At 56.0% G+C, this 16,369-nt stretch overlaps 1 protein-coding gene across 1 annotated transcript in view; it reads left to right on the top strand.

Annotated features, from left to right (window-relative positions):
- Window positions 1–6,758: 6,758 nt before the first annotated feature.
- SLC29A3 (solute carrier family 29 member 3) overlaps window positions 6,759–16,369 on the top strand; it is a 49,276-nt gene continuing 39,665 nt past the window's right edge. The window contains 2 exon segments of the mRNA XM_057308603.1: window positions 6,759–6,821; window positions 10,002–10,303. Coding sequence (XP_057164586.1) covers window positions 10,010–10,303 — 294 coding nt within the window. The 5' untranslated portion in view covers window positions 6,759–6,821; window positions 10,002–10,009.

Here is a 16,369-nt window from a genome sequence, read left to right as displayed (position 1 = left end):
CTGGCTCAAACTGATGATTGCCAGGCAGGAGTGAGTGCCCAGGACTGCTCTATCCTTCTGCTTTTAGAAACCAGAAATCAGGATTCGGATTTGTATGTGAAATCATTCCATCTGGCTAATTGTGGGCCCTATTTTTTTGAAGCACAGGGTCTAATAAGACCCACCCGGTCTGGGATCTACTGGGCAGGGGTGGGCTTTAGAAAGGCGTTGAAGCAGGGGAGGGGTAGGCTCAGAGTGTTCTGGTTCAGGGGTTTGCTGACCGGGGCAGCCCTGAGCCCCTGGCTCTCTCTACTGACCACCGAGAGACCCTGCGGGCCACTTTGCAGGGGTGGCATCTGAAGGACAGTGGTGCTTGCCTCGGCAGCCCTCCTGCAGCCCTCCGTGGGATGGTGAGCTCAGCCCATCCTCTTCCCAGGAGCTTCCCCACTGCCTGCTGAACCCCAGGGCAGGGCTTAGCTGAGGCCTTGGGGTCCCCGCAATTCCCCTACCCCCAGGTCGCCAGGGACAGACGCCCAGTGTGCAGATCAGTAAATATCGTGATTACCAAGGGGGTTACAGTGGGCAGAGGCTGTCCCTGAGAACTGCAGGGGTTCACTGGGATCCATTTCACTGACTTTTAGGATGGCAGAGGTGGGGGGGTCCTTGGCCATCATCTCCCACATTTCACCTGATGCCAGAATTCCCTCCACAATAGCCCAGACTTGGGCCTGTCCAGAGGCCACTTGACTGCCTCCAGACACGGTGAGCTCACTACTTCCTGAAAGAGTCATAATAAATGGCATTTACTATATTTATTTTCACTGTAGGGGCTAATTTCACCCTCAGCAATCACTAGGAATATGTCTAAGTCATCTTCCCTGACAGCTTTTCAAAGATTTGGAAACAGATCCCATGCTCCACCCTAGAGCAGTTCCTCCTCCGTGCAAATGCTGGCTGGTCCTCACGAGGCACAGCTCCGCAACCACAAGGCCTTTTGTGCTCCCTCCGGTCCCTGGTGGCCTGCCTCTGTCCCTTTGACTCCCAGGGGGGAGTTCTGGTGGGCTGACCGGCCCGGATGGCGGAGGCATAGAGCCATCAACAACTGGGAGGTCTGAACCCCCTCTGGCTCCAGATCCCATCCCCTCTCTAGGATAGAGGGGGCACTGCCCTGTTGTCACTGGAGAGAGAAAACCCAAAGCTGATGGGGCAGATTTCATGTTGAGAAATGAGGATGTTCCTCCAGGAGGCAGGAGGCAAGACCATGTTGGGATGGTTGTGTCCAGGGCTTTGGGGCAATTGGAGGAGGAAGCTGGTCATAGTTCTCAGCGAGAGCAGGAGCCGAGACATGCCGTGGGCCTGCTGGAGGCTAGAGGCCCATCTCAGGTTGGTAACCATGAATCCGGAGCGGAGTCGCCTGCTGGCTGGGGGCTTGCTCCACGAGGCTTATCTGCTCAGATGTAGGTGGGTATATCCAGGCTTGGCCAGTGGGGCCGCCAGGAGACGGGGGTCATGGGAGTTTGGGGGATTGCTGAAATGTTACTGCAATAATGGGTCATGGGATCTAAGCTGAGGCAGGGTGGAGGGCAAGATGCCCGATGCATGGAGCGGAGACAGAGGGGTCAAGGGCTGGAATCTCCAGAAGGTGCAGAACTTTCCCAAAGGGAGCCGTGGGACACAGAAGGAAAGATGGCTAGAGTCGGAGGGTGGATTTGAACTGGTGATGTGAGAGCAGAGAATGAAGCTCAGCGGTTATGGATGAGTCCTTGTCTCCCCGGCCCCACGCCCCGGCCTCGGGGGCCCAGTAAGCCCCTGACGGCAGAAAGTGCAGCCTCACCGAGCCAGCCAGTACCTGCAGTGACAGAGCATGGCCACAAGATGGCCTGCCAACCCGTGCCTGGAGGCCCAGCCGCCTTGGCGGACTCCAGGGGCAGCTGGCTGCCTGAATAAGCAGTTCTTCTGTTGCTGAAGCACCTTCGGGTCAGCAGTCTTCGGGCAAGCCCAGGAGCTTGTGGGACCGCCCCCTTGGATGATGTCCCCGACGGGGCTCTGGAGGCAGTGAGGTGTCGATTTGAGTCTTGGCCACTTAGTAGCTGTGTGACTCTGAGCAAGAAACTAACCTCTCTGAACCCCAGGGTCCTCGTATGCAAAATGAGGCTAACCTGCATATCTACCTCATGGAGCGTACATTGGACTCGAGGAGGTGGTCCCTGCAGGAGAGAGGTGGGGGGCAGCCAGCACAGAGCTCTGTGAAGATCCCCCTTCCTCGCCAGGCAGCAGTCCTGCTTACTGGACTCCTACTCTCTGCAAGAATTGCTCCACGTTGAGGTCCCTTGAAAACATCCGCCCAGCCCTGGGAGGCCAAGTGCAGCAAGAGCGACACCCGACCGCCCCTCTCCCCATCAGGGACAGCATCTGGGAAGGTCTTCGGCCTCTTGGTTCTTGTCATTTCATCGTGGACAGCGCCTGTTTTGTCAGCTGTACTTAGAGCGTACAGGACCAGAGCATCTTGGGAAATCTGGCTGCTCGTCCGATCTGCGATCTGCACAAGCGAAATGGAGCAGCCAGCTTGCTGAGCAAACGGAGATTCAAGACCAGTCTTCCGCCTTCCCCCGCTCCCCCGCCCCACAACCACACGGGGGCTCCAAATCCTCCAAAACAGTGCCCAGACCCCCACCGCTTGCTCCTCCTGCCCACCCCTTTCCCACCTTTCAGGTAAGGTCCAGGTGTCCTGGGCTGGGTGTTTCAAACTGCACTGACTTGGGTTAGGGAGCCAGGGCTGGGAGCCAGGATGGTTCAAGGCCTAGAAAGGGTTAAGATGCCAAATGCAACCCCTGCAAACATGGATCTGTTTTCTTTCTTAGGCTGGAGAACTCAGGCAGATACTGGAGCCGGGTGGCCCCAGGCTCTATTGCCCTGCCTGTGATCAGCGGTCCCCAAGGTCACCTCTCTACCCCTGGTGGGGTCTGTTCTCCTCTATGCAAACCCTTACAGAATGCTGTTCCATGGAATGGCATGCTGTGGCCTGCAGGGTGGTGAGCACACCCCCAGACTGGCTCTCAGGGCCATCCCAGTCCTGAACTTTCTCACAGCTTCTCATCCCTCCCTCCCCCGACATGTCACTGCTCTCCCCTCTGCCTTCGCTTCAGCCCTCTGCTCCTTCCAGAAGGTCCTCCCTGCTGTCCTCCATGGGCCACAAGCATACTGAAGATTCAGCTCCAAGGTCACTTCTCCTGAGAAACCCTCTGTAGAGGCTACTTTTAGGCCACAGGCTTGAGCAATGGAAACGTGAGTGGGGTAGAAGGGCCCACAGTGACCCCCCAGCTGACTGCAAACAGGCTCATTAGGAGACCCACCTGGAAATAGCCAGAGGCCCTAGCTGACCGGTGGACTATTTAGAACCGGGCACAGGTACCAAAAAGGGGAAAATTCCATACGTTCCGGCCTCTCCTCTCTTCCCCCCTTAACTCCAGCCCCCCTACCACTGCCTCCTAGCGGACAGTCTCTTCTCTACTGTCCTGCCTGTCGCTCCCTTGCAGTGCAGTCAATAAACTTCTATCTCCTTCGTTCTGCCTTGGGTGAATTCTTTCATCAGATTAGGCTGCCCCCATACCCTTTTCTCCCCCATCTCACTTCTTACCCTACCCACCCCCAGGCCCTTAGGAGGGGCACGTGGTGGAGCAGAAAACACGTGCCACCTTTGGAGTCAGACAAACCTGGGGGCAAATACAGGCTCCACCGTCCTGTGACCTTGGGCCAACTACTTAATTTTACAAGCCTGGGACTTGCACCCTGTGAAATAGGGCTGACGAGGCAGTGAGGCACGGGGGGGGGCGGGGCAGGTGAGCCCAGTCCTTACTGACTCCCGGCACCTGCCCATCCATGCCCGCCACCGCACCGTGCACACCCCTGCAGGGCTTCCAACGCTGGCCTGCCTCCCCAGGGAGGGGGGAGGTGCAAGCTTCTCCAGAGCAAGACCCCAACCCTCCGTACCATTGGGCCTCTGCCCAGTTTTCACTCTCAACACTTACGATGCCAAACGTGTGCGATTTTCCCCACCATCAATCCTCCCTCTCTCCAGGGTCCTGCAACTCGGTTCAATTCTGACACGAACTACCTGGAGCTGGCATCAGTCCCATAAGACTGTCCCCACTTCAGACGCCAGTCACACGTATGGGCTGCCCAGGGTATCCAAACTTCCATCCAACTTGGCTACGAAGTCTGGGGTTCCTACAACGCCCCACCTTCAGTTTCAATAATGTGTTAGAAGGGCTTACAGAGCTCAGGAAAACACCTAACTTACTATCACCGATTTCTTATAAAGAATACAGATGAACAGGGTCCAAGGTCCCCAGCAAAGGAGCTTCTGTCCCCATGGAGTTGCGGGGCACCACCCTCCCAGTAAGTGGGAGTGTTCCCCAACTCAGAAGCTCTCTGAACCCCATGATTTAGGGGTTTCTATGGAGGCACATGGGCATGAGTAAGGAACTCGGTGGTCACTGTGATGAAGTCAATCTCCAGATCCTCTTCTCCCAAGAGGGCGGGGGTGGGGGGGAGGTCGTGGTGCTGAAAATCCCAACCTCTAAATCTGTGGTTGCTTCTTCCGGCACAACCCTCCCCCATCCTGAAACTATCTAGGGGCCCAGCAAGAGTCACCTGATTAGCATAAACACTGGTGTGGTGGAAAGGGGGTTATTATAAACAAACAAACAAACAAACAAAACGCTCCTAGTGATGAGGGAGCAGAAGGCTAGCTGAAGACAACGCAGAAACTGCTCCCCCTCCCCTCCCACTCCTGGATGGGACCTGTGGGACATTCTTTGGGAATCTCCCAACTGTCTTAATGTTAATACCTTGCTAGAGGGGAAAATAACCTTAACTTGACAAAGGCAAGACCTCTGGTATCTTGTAGGTCCTCTTTAGCATATGAAAGTTCTTTTGAAACCTCCTTTTTCCTTAGGTCCCCCAACTCCCGAGTATATAAGCAGCCACCCCTCAAACCCTGGGTGCCACAGCTCTTTCTGCCCACTGGTCCTGTCCCCATGCTTTAATAAACCACCATTGTGCACCAAAGACATCTCAAGAATTCTTTCGGTCGTCGGCTCTGGACCTCACCCTACTGGACCTCGCCTATATTCCAAAACCAACTCTATTACCCAGAAAATTCCAAGGGTTTCAGAAGCTCTCATGTCCGGAACTGGACACAGACCGATGTTAATAACAAAATTCAACCAAGTGAATTTCAGGATCTAATTGGCTTTATTAAATGATTCATGGACCGGACAGCCCCCATCTAGCAAGCAGAGAGGCACTCCGAGGCACTGTACAAAATGGGAGGTTTTTTTATAGATGGAGGGTGGGGGCAAGAAAGTTTTTAGGAAAAAAAAAAGGGGGGGGATCATTCCAGTGGAGGCTGTCTGCCAGGGAAAAAGCAAGATACCTTATCACGTGGATTGCCTTATCTTCCGTTGGGGGTGGGGTGGGATGGAGAGGACCCCAGGTGACAGATTCATCCGTGCTGCTGGAGAGAAATATTTCCTGACTGACCAGTTAAGGCCACATTTCTGGGGGAGATTGAAACTGCATTTAGTTTGGGTATTAAGTCCCCGTTTGGGAACTCACTCTAAATGACTATTTGGGGCCTGCGGTTTTCTTTAACACTATATATATATATATATATAGTTATATATATATAGTTATATATGTGTATATTTGTATATGTATGAATATATACACACACATATATACATATAAACATGTATACATACATATATATTTTTTAGATTTTTATTTTAGAGAGTGCACGTGGGAAGCGGGGGGGGGGGGGGGGGCAGAGGGAGAGGGAGGGGGAAATAATCTCCAGCAGACTTCCCGCTGAGGGCAGAGGCTAGTGCCTGGCTCTAACCCAGGACCCTGAGATCACATCTGAGCTGAAACCAAGAGTCCGATGCTGAACCAACGAAGGCACCCGGGCGCCCCCTAAACATGTATTTACATGACGACATCGCAGGTCCTCACTGCAGGCCCCACACAGCAGGTGTGTTGAGGGAAGCGCAGTGTTCTGAGCCTCGCTTGCCCTAAGAGCACCTAGCCCTGAGCGCACCCTTGTGGCGGGGGGGGGGGGGGGGGCATCGCAGGCGGGCCGCTCCATCTCGGTTTCCCGCAAGCCCAGCCTTCTCCCGTCTGTGAAAAGGGCATACTGCCCCCTGCCCCTCAGGCATGCCAGGGGTAAGGAGACAGGGGGTGTAAAGGGCGCGGCGGAGAGAGGAAGCGGGCCGGGTTAAGGTGGCCCCCGTGGCCTGCCATTCGGACACCACCTGAGGACCCGGTGGCCCCCCCGCCCAGCTTCCCCTCTGCCTCAGCCAGACACTGGGCGTCCGGAAGGCGGTGACAAGGAAAAGCGACATGGCGCTGGCCTGGCCCACAGGAGGCCTGACACGACGCGCCAAAGCTGGGGGGCCGGCCGGCGCAGGGGGCTGGGCAGGAGGGGCGGGCTGCAGTTGGAGGGTCCTCTGCAGGAGTCGGGGGGCGACGGGAGCGCTTCCGGGTCTCGGGGCGCAGGCTCTGGCGACCACAGGGGCCGGCTGGCGGGGGAGACGGAGCGCGCAGCGGCCGGAGGCCGAGGCGGCGGGGCACGGGGCGGGGGCGCCTCGCTCGGTCCCCCTGTGCGACGGGCGCGGGCCTCGGGACGCCGGCGGGGACGGGTTCGCAAACAGGGAAGCGCCGGCGTCGGCGGGGCGGGGCGGGGCCGGGAGGCGGAGCTCGGCCTTCGGCCCCTCCGAGCCCCGACTCGCAGTGGCCTCGGCGGCCGGGGAGGCAGCGGCGGCGGCGGCGCGGCGGCGACAGTAAGTGCGGGCCGGAGGTCGGGCGCGGACCTGACCCCCGACCGGCTCTTCAGGCTCCCGGCCGCTCCCTGGGCTCGCGCTTCGGCGGCCTCCCACGAGGAGCCCTCCTGGGGGCGGCTCCACGGGAACCTTGGCGTGGGGGGGGGCCTCCCAGCCCCTCCGCGGCGGCGCCTCTCACCTCTCGCTGGAGCCCCCCACATGGCTCCCCCCCCCCGTCTAACTCTCGGCTCCCCCCGCCCTGCTAATTTTTTCCTTTCTGGGCCTCTATGCTCTTTATCCCCCAGATTCCCTCCGCTCCTCTTCCTCCTCCTCATGGATTTCCTGACACGGGACCTCACCGCCTGGTTGTGGGGGGCCTGGGTATGGACGAGTCAGCGCGAAGTATCCAGAAGGTGGCTGACTCTAAGTTCAAATTGGGGGAGTCTGAGGCTGGGGGTGCCTCCAACCCCAAAGCGATTCTGCCTTGGTGTCCGGATGGCACCGTGTTCCCCAGCAATGCTTTCCTTAGCATCACCAGCTCCCCTACCCCCATTTCACAGATGAGGAAATCGAGGCACAGTGAGGAGATTGACTTAGCCAGAGTCAGAAACCTCCTTGGAACCAGCCCCAGTTCCAGATGGTGGTCTGCAGCAGCCCGGGCACCACACACTTCTGCTTCTTTGTGGGGGTGCTGCCCCCTCCCCCAAGTCACCCAGGAAGGGAGCCCCGCCAAGCCTGGCCAACTCCTGCAGGTGACTGAGAGTACACAGCAGGCCGCAGCCAGCCCATGCTGGTGACACCAGGCCTCTTCCTTAGTTTTCTTTTTCCTTTCTTTCTTTTTAATCCAAAAGCCAGCAGCTAGCTTTTATAAAGAGTAATAAGACTGCTCACTCCAGTGCCCTGGCCTGTGACCCAGGTTAGAGAAAATTTCTGGCTCCTTCTTCAGAAGCTCAGTCAAGGCTGAATGGTCCTGGACAAATAGATGCCTGGAGATGAGCGTGGGCCAGAGTGACCCCGCCGCAGGCCCCTGCCCCCCCCCCCTGTAGCTGGAGCATCTGGAAAGAACCACTTGTCCTTTGTCTATTGTCCTACGTGGGTCATAGTTTTTACATTTCTAAGCACGAATTGAGAAATGCGTGTATGTCTGCACCTGGGCACACACACTGCGTGTGTGCCCGCACTGGTTCGTTTGTTCGTGCTGGGCTTCCTGTGGAACAAGGCTAGGAAAGGGCGCTGCTCCGCCAGGGGAGTTGAAAATAGACTTGCTGGCTTGGATGCTCGGGCATCTGGCAGCCTCTTGCCTGCCCCCTCCAGGGTGCATGCTGCCCCCCTAGGAGAGGATATCCTGACCACCCAGAGTCCATTCATTCAGCAAACACTAGTGAGGGTGCCCTGCAACCTCTTTGCCTCTGCTCACAGCTCACTGTCCATGAGCCCTTCTACAAGGAGGTCTGTACTTGGAGCCAGCAGACATGGGTTCACATTACCACCCAAACTCCTCTCCTGGGTGGGCCTCGGACTGCTTGGCTATGTAACCTCGTCCTTGCCATTTGGCAGCTGTGTGTCCTTGGCCAAGTGACTGAACCTTTCTGAGCCTCACTCTGTATCTATGAACTGAGTCTTAGAGTACTACCTATCCTGTTATGCTGCTGTCAGGCCCATGGGCGAGGCACAGACCTTGGCATTGCATGAGCAATTTTAGCTATTGGGAATTCTTACTGTTTGAATGGGGGGCAAATCGACTGCCTTCAAGGCTTCATTCTTTGCCCCTGAAAGAAGGAGGCACCAATTCCTGTCCTGCTTAGTTCCAAGGAATGTCGTGAGGCTCTCCTGAGACAACAGAGAAAGCTCTGTGCCTGTGTGGCAGGATGTTCCCATCTCCCCAGGGAACGAGGGCCCGGCTCTGCCTGGCTTGATGCTGTGAGTTAAGGCCCAGCCTCCGATGGGAGCTGAGCCGCGATGATGTCTTGATATATTGGGAGAGGAGGGAAGCTACCGCAGGAGAAACTGCAGTGGTCCCTTCTCAGCTCTATGGAAGGACTGCCCATTGATCGAGCTGCCTTCATGGCCTAGGTGCTATATGGAGCATAGAAGCAGGAATGCTACTTCGCAGCCAAATTCAGCCAGCCAGCCAGGTGACATGCCCAGGATGCTGGGGAAGATGCTGACGTTCGTGCAGCAGCTGCTACCACAGGCCAGGCACTGCCCCCAGCTGCAGTTACATAATCATCGTAAATAGGCCTCCCTAGCTTTACAGATGGGGCGATCGAGGCTCAGAAGCATGACTTGCCCAAGGTCATGTAGGCAATAGTTGCTAGCAACCGAGAATTTCAGTTAGTTTTCGGTGCTGTCACACATTGGGAGGGCTGTCTCCTGATGGGATGTGAGGGACAGGGGTGGGGACCCGGGCAGGAGCTACGAACCCAGGCTTGGCCCTGGACCTGGTCGGCGATCTAAATGAGGGAGTGGACTATTAGATCTCTCAAACCGGCTTCTGAAGGCAGCTTTTAGGGTTTTTTTATTGTTTTAAATGTTATTTTATTTGAATGCCTTTGTTTTTATTTATAATTTTATTTCTGAACACATAATACCTTCACATAGTTCAGAATTCAAAAGGCACAAGAGAGGAGGCACTGAAGACCCCTCCCTTCCCAGGGGCAACCCCTCTGCAATTTCTCATGTGTCCTTCCAGAGGATTTCTGCTCTCCACCCAGCCCAGCCCTGCCTGCTTTTTGGCACAAATAATAACATATTCTACGCACTTTCCTGCTCCTTACTTTTCTCACATAAAGTTGAGCAGAGTTTGGAGAACACGCCTTGCCTATCAAGGGTCCTAATTCCTTTCTTTATGGTTCCATAGACATTCGAAGGGCTTGAACTCAGGTTCGCCCTTCTAGATCGATTGCCGTGGGTCCCACGGCGCCACGTTGCCTTACCCCCGGCCAGCCCAGTACTTGTTTGCCACCTATGTTGCCCTGCACGAGGACGGACGGTGGGGAGGTGGGGGGGGGGGTGATGCTTTGGTCACTTACAGTTCCAGCATCTTGTCTTTCTCCCCGATCCTTGAACTGGAAGCTCTCTAACCATGCCTCGGTGACGCAGGGTGGACGCATAGTCAGCTTTGCAGGACGGGTGAGTCCCTAGCCGGGCCCAGCCGACGCTTCTGATCGCCTGCCCTGTCTCTGTGTCTCTCTGCTCCAGTTGTGGCCATGGCCTCCGAGGATGACTTTCATCACAGTTCGAACTCCACCTACAGAACCGCAGGCAGCTCCGTCCGCACTGACCAGGAAGCACTGCTCGAGAAGCCGCTCGACCGCCCCCCGCCCGGCCTGCAGCGGCCCAAGGACAGCTTCCATGGGGCCTACGTCATCTTCTTCAGCCTGGGCATCGGCGGCCTACTGCCATGGAACTTCTTTATCACTGCCAAGGAGTACTGGGTGTTCAAGTTCCGCAACTGCTCCGACCCAGCCGCGGGGGAGGAGTCCGTGGGCTCCGACATCCTGGTAAGGGCGTGTTCGTCCTGGGGGGTGGGGAGCCGGGGGGGGGGGGGCGGGGGCAGCAAGCAGCCCGGATGGGGTTGAAGGTGACTGTTCTTGGGTGTACTGTTCTGGGAAGGTTTGCAGCCTGCTGAGAATACGGATGCAAATCATTGTGTTGTGTGGAACGTAGTAGGAAGACCTCAGTCCCGAGACGTGCTTCGTGCGGTGCGTGAAGCCTCGTGCTTCATGTGGTGGGAAGGTGGAAGTGGGGAAGACACAATTGCAGCCTTCAGCCCGCGTACTATTTAACTTGGGCAGAAGATGCAAATGGCGATTCTCTGCACCGTCCTGTGGTAAACCCAAGAATCCAGAGTTCAGGACTCCAGGGATTTGAAAAGGTGGCTCTAATAGCAGTAAGTTCAGCTGTTAGAGAAAATTCCAAAAAAAGCAATGATAAAACAAGATGGAACCTAATTTTCCTCTCCTGTTCAAGTCTGGAGGGGCCAGCCCAGCGCTGGTACAATGTTCCATGTGGTCGGGAACCTGGTTGCTCCACCATGTAAAGCTTCCATGGGCAAGATCACTTCGCAGTCCAAGATGGCTGTTGGAGCTCCAGCTATCACAGCAAGAGGAGAGGCATAAGAACACTCCTGAAGTAACACACCTTGGTTCTGCTTCCATAGCATTGGGCAGAACTTGGTCACGTGACCACGTGAGCTGCAAGGAGGCTGCAAAATGTAGCCTTTAGATGTAGTCGTTACCCCAGAGACCTGTGTGCTCAGCTAAAATGGGAGGTTGTCCAGCTGTGGAGGGCAGGGGAGATGAAGCCTGGGGGATCAGTAGTCTTGTCACCAGGGGAGAGATCACTGTGACTCAGAGCAGGTGGACTAGAAGGGAGGGGATCTTCCAGGGGAGAAAAAGCCTGAGCAGAGGCAGGATGGGGGGACGTTCAGGTGTGTGAGGGGCGGTAAGGCACTGAGTTTTCCTGTATTGGGCGTACACGTAAGGGAAAAGTAAGGCTTGAGATCATTGCCTGGGCCCTGAAGTCATTGCTCAGGCCTGGAATGCCAAGGTGAGGAGTAGACATTGTATTTAGTGACACCAAGCCCCCCTCCCACTGCTGGGGCTGCTCACTGTGGGGCAGGACTTTTCCCTTGGGTGAGGGCTGTGTTAAAGACAGAAATTACTCTGCCGCTTGTTAAAATGTAAGGAAGGCTTTCCTCAAGACTGTTGGAATAAGGAAGAGAGATCGGGTTCAACTCCAGATACTACAAGGACATGTGGATGGATTTATAGCCAAGGAGCCAGGTGAGAGCTCAGTGGATGGAAAATTAGAGGAATTGATGGAAAAAAGAGGAGCCATCAAGGGCAGGGGGATTCTTGCTAAAGGCAGGCCAAGGGCATGCACACCAGGAGTGGGGGATGGGGGGCTTGCTCAGATATCGAGGGTGGTCGGATATCAAGGGTGGGGGGGCTTCTCCACAAATGGACTTAACAGGATTCTTGCTAGGACTGGGCTGGAGAGGTAGAAGACCGGGTGGAGGCCAAGGTCAAAGCCTAGTGGAGAAGAGGGCTCAGAGGTTTGGGTCATCTCTGCCAGGAGCCTCAGTGTCCACAGCTGATCTAGGCTGTGTCTGTTCTCTCGGAAGCTCCTGGGTGGGGAGAGTGTGGGCATCTCTGAAAGTGTGGCAGGCTGGAGGGTGGCCAGCTGCCCCTGTCTTCCGGGGGACAAGAAGAGGGAACCCTAGCCGACCCTAGCCATACCCAGGCAGTGGGTCACCACCCCTTTTCTGAAAGCGCTTTTGAAATCCCTGACCTAACCCCAAAGAATTTCCCCAGTTCTGTAGAGATAAATCTAACACATCAACTGGAGCAGCCCTGTTGTCTGTCTCTGGGACCTGTACAAGGCCACCCATTGAAATCCCACAGGGAGTTTAAAAACACCCAGTCTGAGCCCCTCCGCAGCGATCGTGATTGAATTAGGCTGAGGTGCGGAAGGGACTGAGGTAGTTGAAGACCTCACACGCCCTCCCCTGGCGTCAGGCCCTTGGTACTCACACCCTGCCAGGGCCTGTTTCTGTCCACCGAGGCATTCGTAGACGCCCCCAGGGCCAGAGCAGTGCGGTGTAAACCCATTTCCACAGCTGAAGAGGTGTCGTGAGAAGGTGGTCCAGGACTTTAGGGCCTCCTACTCAAGGTGTGGTCCCTGGACCAGGCGTCGCCTGGGAGCTTGTGCATGCGGCAGGCCCGGCCCCAGAGCAGCTGAGTCAGGAGCGGCATGCCGCCAAGCCCCCAGGTGACTGAGCCCTGGAGACACTCGCTAGGGCGTGGCTGCCGGAAGCTGGCTTGGGGGGCTCCAACCCTGGCTTTGCTAGTGCCCAGCTCTCTGGCCTCTGGGCTGCCGCGTCTTCCTGGTGTGGATGGGGGGGGGGGGTTGGTGCTACTACCACCAGCTTCTCAGGGTTGTGTCGAGGACTCGGTACGTAAATACGCACACACAGCACTGAGCACAGGCTCTGGCGCCTCTGCTCCGAGCGCTGTACAAACATTATCACTATTATCACTCGGGGGAGGGGACTCACTTCCGAGCTGCATGTGGCCCTGGTGTATTTCCAGACGTCTGGCTTAGCTGGGGTGCTTTATGATCCACTTTTATATACCCGTGACTCAAGCATCCCAGCTCCTGCCAGCCTCGGTAAATTACCCAGCCCACTTGGGCTTCATCCAGAAGATCCCTGTTTCTGTCTGGGCCAGCACCCGGCCGTGGCAGCCCCCAGGGCTAGACTGAGTGTGCACCTGTCTCCTCGGGCCCCGGGGCAGGAGAGGAAGCCGCGGCCGGTGCCTGGGAGTGGGGCCTCGCGCAGTGGACGTCTGCCGCGAACTGCTCCCGCTGCAAGGCGGTCCCTTCCCAGCTGCAGGCACTTAGCATTCCAGGCCCTGCTAGGATGCTTTATTGCCTCTTTCCAAGGGCTGGCAGGTGCAGATGTAGTACCTGCGGCTGCCCGGAGCTCCTGGCTCTTGGCATCAGAGATGAGAGACCTGTCACCCCTCGATTCATGGGCCGGGTCTGCGAAGCAAGCATGCTGGGGCGTTTCTGCATTTTGCAGGCCATTTTTCTTTGCCTAATTCCTCATTGCTGCCACCCACCTCCCCAGTTCATTCCCACTCTCTTCCTGATTTCTCTGCAAGAGGTGGCTGGTCCGCTCTGTCACCCGAGGGCCACTTTGGGGAAAGGAGGGGGAGGAGTCAGATGGGTCTGTCTCCACCTGCAACTCAGTTAGCTGTGGCTCTGAATGGTGGTTTTTCTCTGTACTTTCCTTTAATATTTCCCAGGGACTGATACCATGGGCTGGGGAGTTCGGCTGAGTAGAAATGTTGGTACAGACCCCCTCCCTTCCAATTTAGGTGACTTTCAAGGTCACCTCCCATCCCAGGCTCATGTCCTTCTGCCTAGGACAGTTTTGGGGGATGCTTTAGAAAGTGTCCTGCTCACCTGCCCCCTCGTCTCTGGTCCCTGGAATAAGAACTTTGAATAAATCCACCACGGGCCTTTGGGCCCAGAGCCCAGAAAATTCGAGCATAAGCAAGGAAGAATGTCTCTGAAGAGGCGGTGCCGCGGGGCGCCGTGGTGGCCGCCGTCTTCTGAGCCGACGCTGGGCCCGCTGTGCTGGCAGGGGTGTTCAACTCGCCTCTCCTTAACTGTTTCGACCCAAAACCACGCTCGGGGAGGTTCGGTCACCTGCCTCCAATCACAGAGTGAGCAAGGGCGGTAGAGAATGTCACAGAGAATTCAGATGGACAGATGATTGCAAAATTGGTCCAGCTCAGAGAGTGGCATAGAGGGGACTCTCCTGGAGACCGGACGGCCCCAGCCCCTGTCTCTGCCAAATGGAGAGCCTGCCCTTGGTCTGGCCTCCTATTCCACCCTGGGAGAACAGGTGCCTCAGCTCCACTCCTGGATTCTGAACCCAGCTTCCAAGCTGTCGGCGTCCCTGATCCCTTCCCTACCCCCAGGGCCTCCCTTGGCTCTGGGGTCTGTAAGCCGTCCCTGATCCGGTGGGGCACTCCTCGCCCTCCCCTTGGCCTCTCCTGCAAGCCGGTCTGGGCTGCCCCTGGGCCAGGGAGTATAAGCCAGACCTGCCTTTCTTTCTACCCCCCAGAGGAGAGGGACCACACCTTCTCCAAGTCCTTCCCTGCTTCACAAGCCCACCATGGCCTCCTCGCACATTCTTCTGACGTACCTTGGCCTGTCCAGGGCTCCTCTCTGATGGGACTGCAGGACATGACCAGGTCATGGTGGGACCTACAGTCTGACTCGGTGTCAGCAGGCCTGGGACCTAGGCCTGGCGGTCTGCTGCTGTCCCATCCATTCCCTAACTGGAGGGAGCCCCACTAGCCCAGTCAGAGGGAGTGGAACCTCTCCTGCTGCCACCCTTCTGAGTTAGGGGATCCTGGGTCCCCAGAGCCCACTTCCTCCTCTGGTGCTTGCCACACAATTCATGGTATTGTCTCTCGTGTGGGGGCCACTGCTCAGCGCTCCGCTGGCTTTAGCTCCTTTACCCCCACGGCACCTGCATGAGGCAGAAGTGTTATTATCCGTGATGAGAGTACCCAGTTCACAGATGGGCTTGCCTCCCCCACCAAACTGTGAGCTCTTTGTGGTAGAGAGTGCAGCTCTCTTACCGTACATCCCTGTGCCCTCAGCACAGCTGGGATAGTGCCCAGCACATAATAGCAACAAGAAAAATCTGTTGCGTTAGTTATTGTATGGCTGAGGAGGAAAGCCCCATTGCCCCAATCCAAGATAGGGATGGCATGGGTCTGCAAAGAAGCAGAAGAAGACCTAGGGGTCATAGTGGCCACCACCAAAGCATTTCTTTCATGTGGGTTGGTGTAGACATGAAGTGAGGTTTCTTTTTTTTAATTTTTTAATTTTAATTCAATTAAAATTATTATTGGTTTCAGAGGTACAGGTCTATGATTCATCAGTCTTATATAACACTCAGTGCTCATTACATCACATGCCCTCCTTAATGTCCATCCCCCAGTTACCGCATCCCTCCACCCCCCTCCCTGAAGTGAGATTTCTTCTATAGGGAAGGGACCCAGGCTGGCCTGGTTCAGCGGGAGGGTGGGGGGTTCCTAGGACATCCCCTCATTATAGCACCTTCGTTCTGGCCCAAACCCTCAGCATCCCCCAAAAAGCAGGAGAGCTTGACTTGGAAGCTATCCCTATGAACAAGGGCAGACATCCCAATTTAGAGGGGTAGGGTTAAAAGGAACCAGGACGAACTAGTTTGGAGAAGAGGAAACTGAAAGACAGATCATCTTGGCAATGACCTGCTGACTTCACAAAGTCCCGGACATGAAGCCCATGCCTACCCGCCTTTGGACCTACCATCTTTATCTGCAGGATAACCTGGTGAGTTAGGGACTGTCCTCCCCAGTTTTCTGATGGAGAAACTGAGGCTCACTGACCCATGGCCGTTTGCTAGCGAGTGACAGAACTGGGCTCAGGAGCAGTCTGGAGGTGAGCAGGGCCTGCGCTGCTAGCCAGCATGCTCTCTGGCCTCTCCAGCTACCGTGGTAGAATAAACTAGAACCTCTGGGGAGCTTTTAAAGCCCACCCGCCTGCCCCGACCACCCACCCAGTTCTGGTGCAATTGAAGGAGGGGCCTGGGCACAAGCATTTGAAAGTTCTCCAGGTGAGGCCAGCAAGCAACCACATGACCCAAGTGAAAGGCCCCCACATGGAGCTAATGAGCTGTTCTCTGCCCCCACCAGAGCACCCACCCAGTAGACTTAGTCTAGATGGTGAGCGTTCTCTGGAAGAACGTCCCCCAGGCAGGTTGTCAAAGCTCCCCTCCAGGCCCAGATATCACTGGGAGGGAAGCTCCCACCAGAAGCGCTGGTTCATTCCTTAATCCCACTGGATTTATTCAACACCTTGCTATGTGCCAGAGGCTTTATTTTCATTATCCCTTTCCTTATTATAGCTCAAGGGATAGGTATTATACCCATTTTACAGAGAAGGAAACCAAGGCTCAAAAAATGTAATTTGTTCCCAAGCAGAAAGGAAGTGACAGCTGA

This window comes from Ursus arctos, unplaced genomic scaffold (genome assembly GCF_023065955.2).
Source record: "Ursus arctos isolate Adak ecotype North America unplaced genomic scaffold, UrsArc2.0 scaffold_7, whole genome shotgun sequence".
In the NCBI taxonomy this organism is placed as follows: Eukaryota; Metazoa; Chordata; class Mammalia; order Carnivora; family Ursidae; genus Ursus; species Ursus arctos.
Note: the sequence above shows the minus strand (reverse complement) of the source record. Positions and strands in the feature narration are given on the sequence as shown.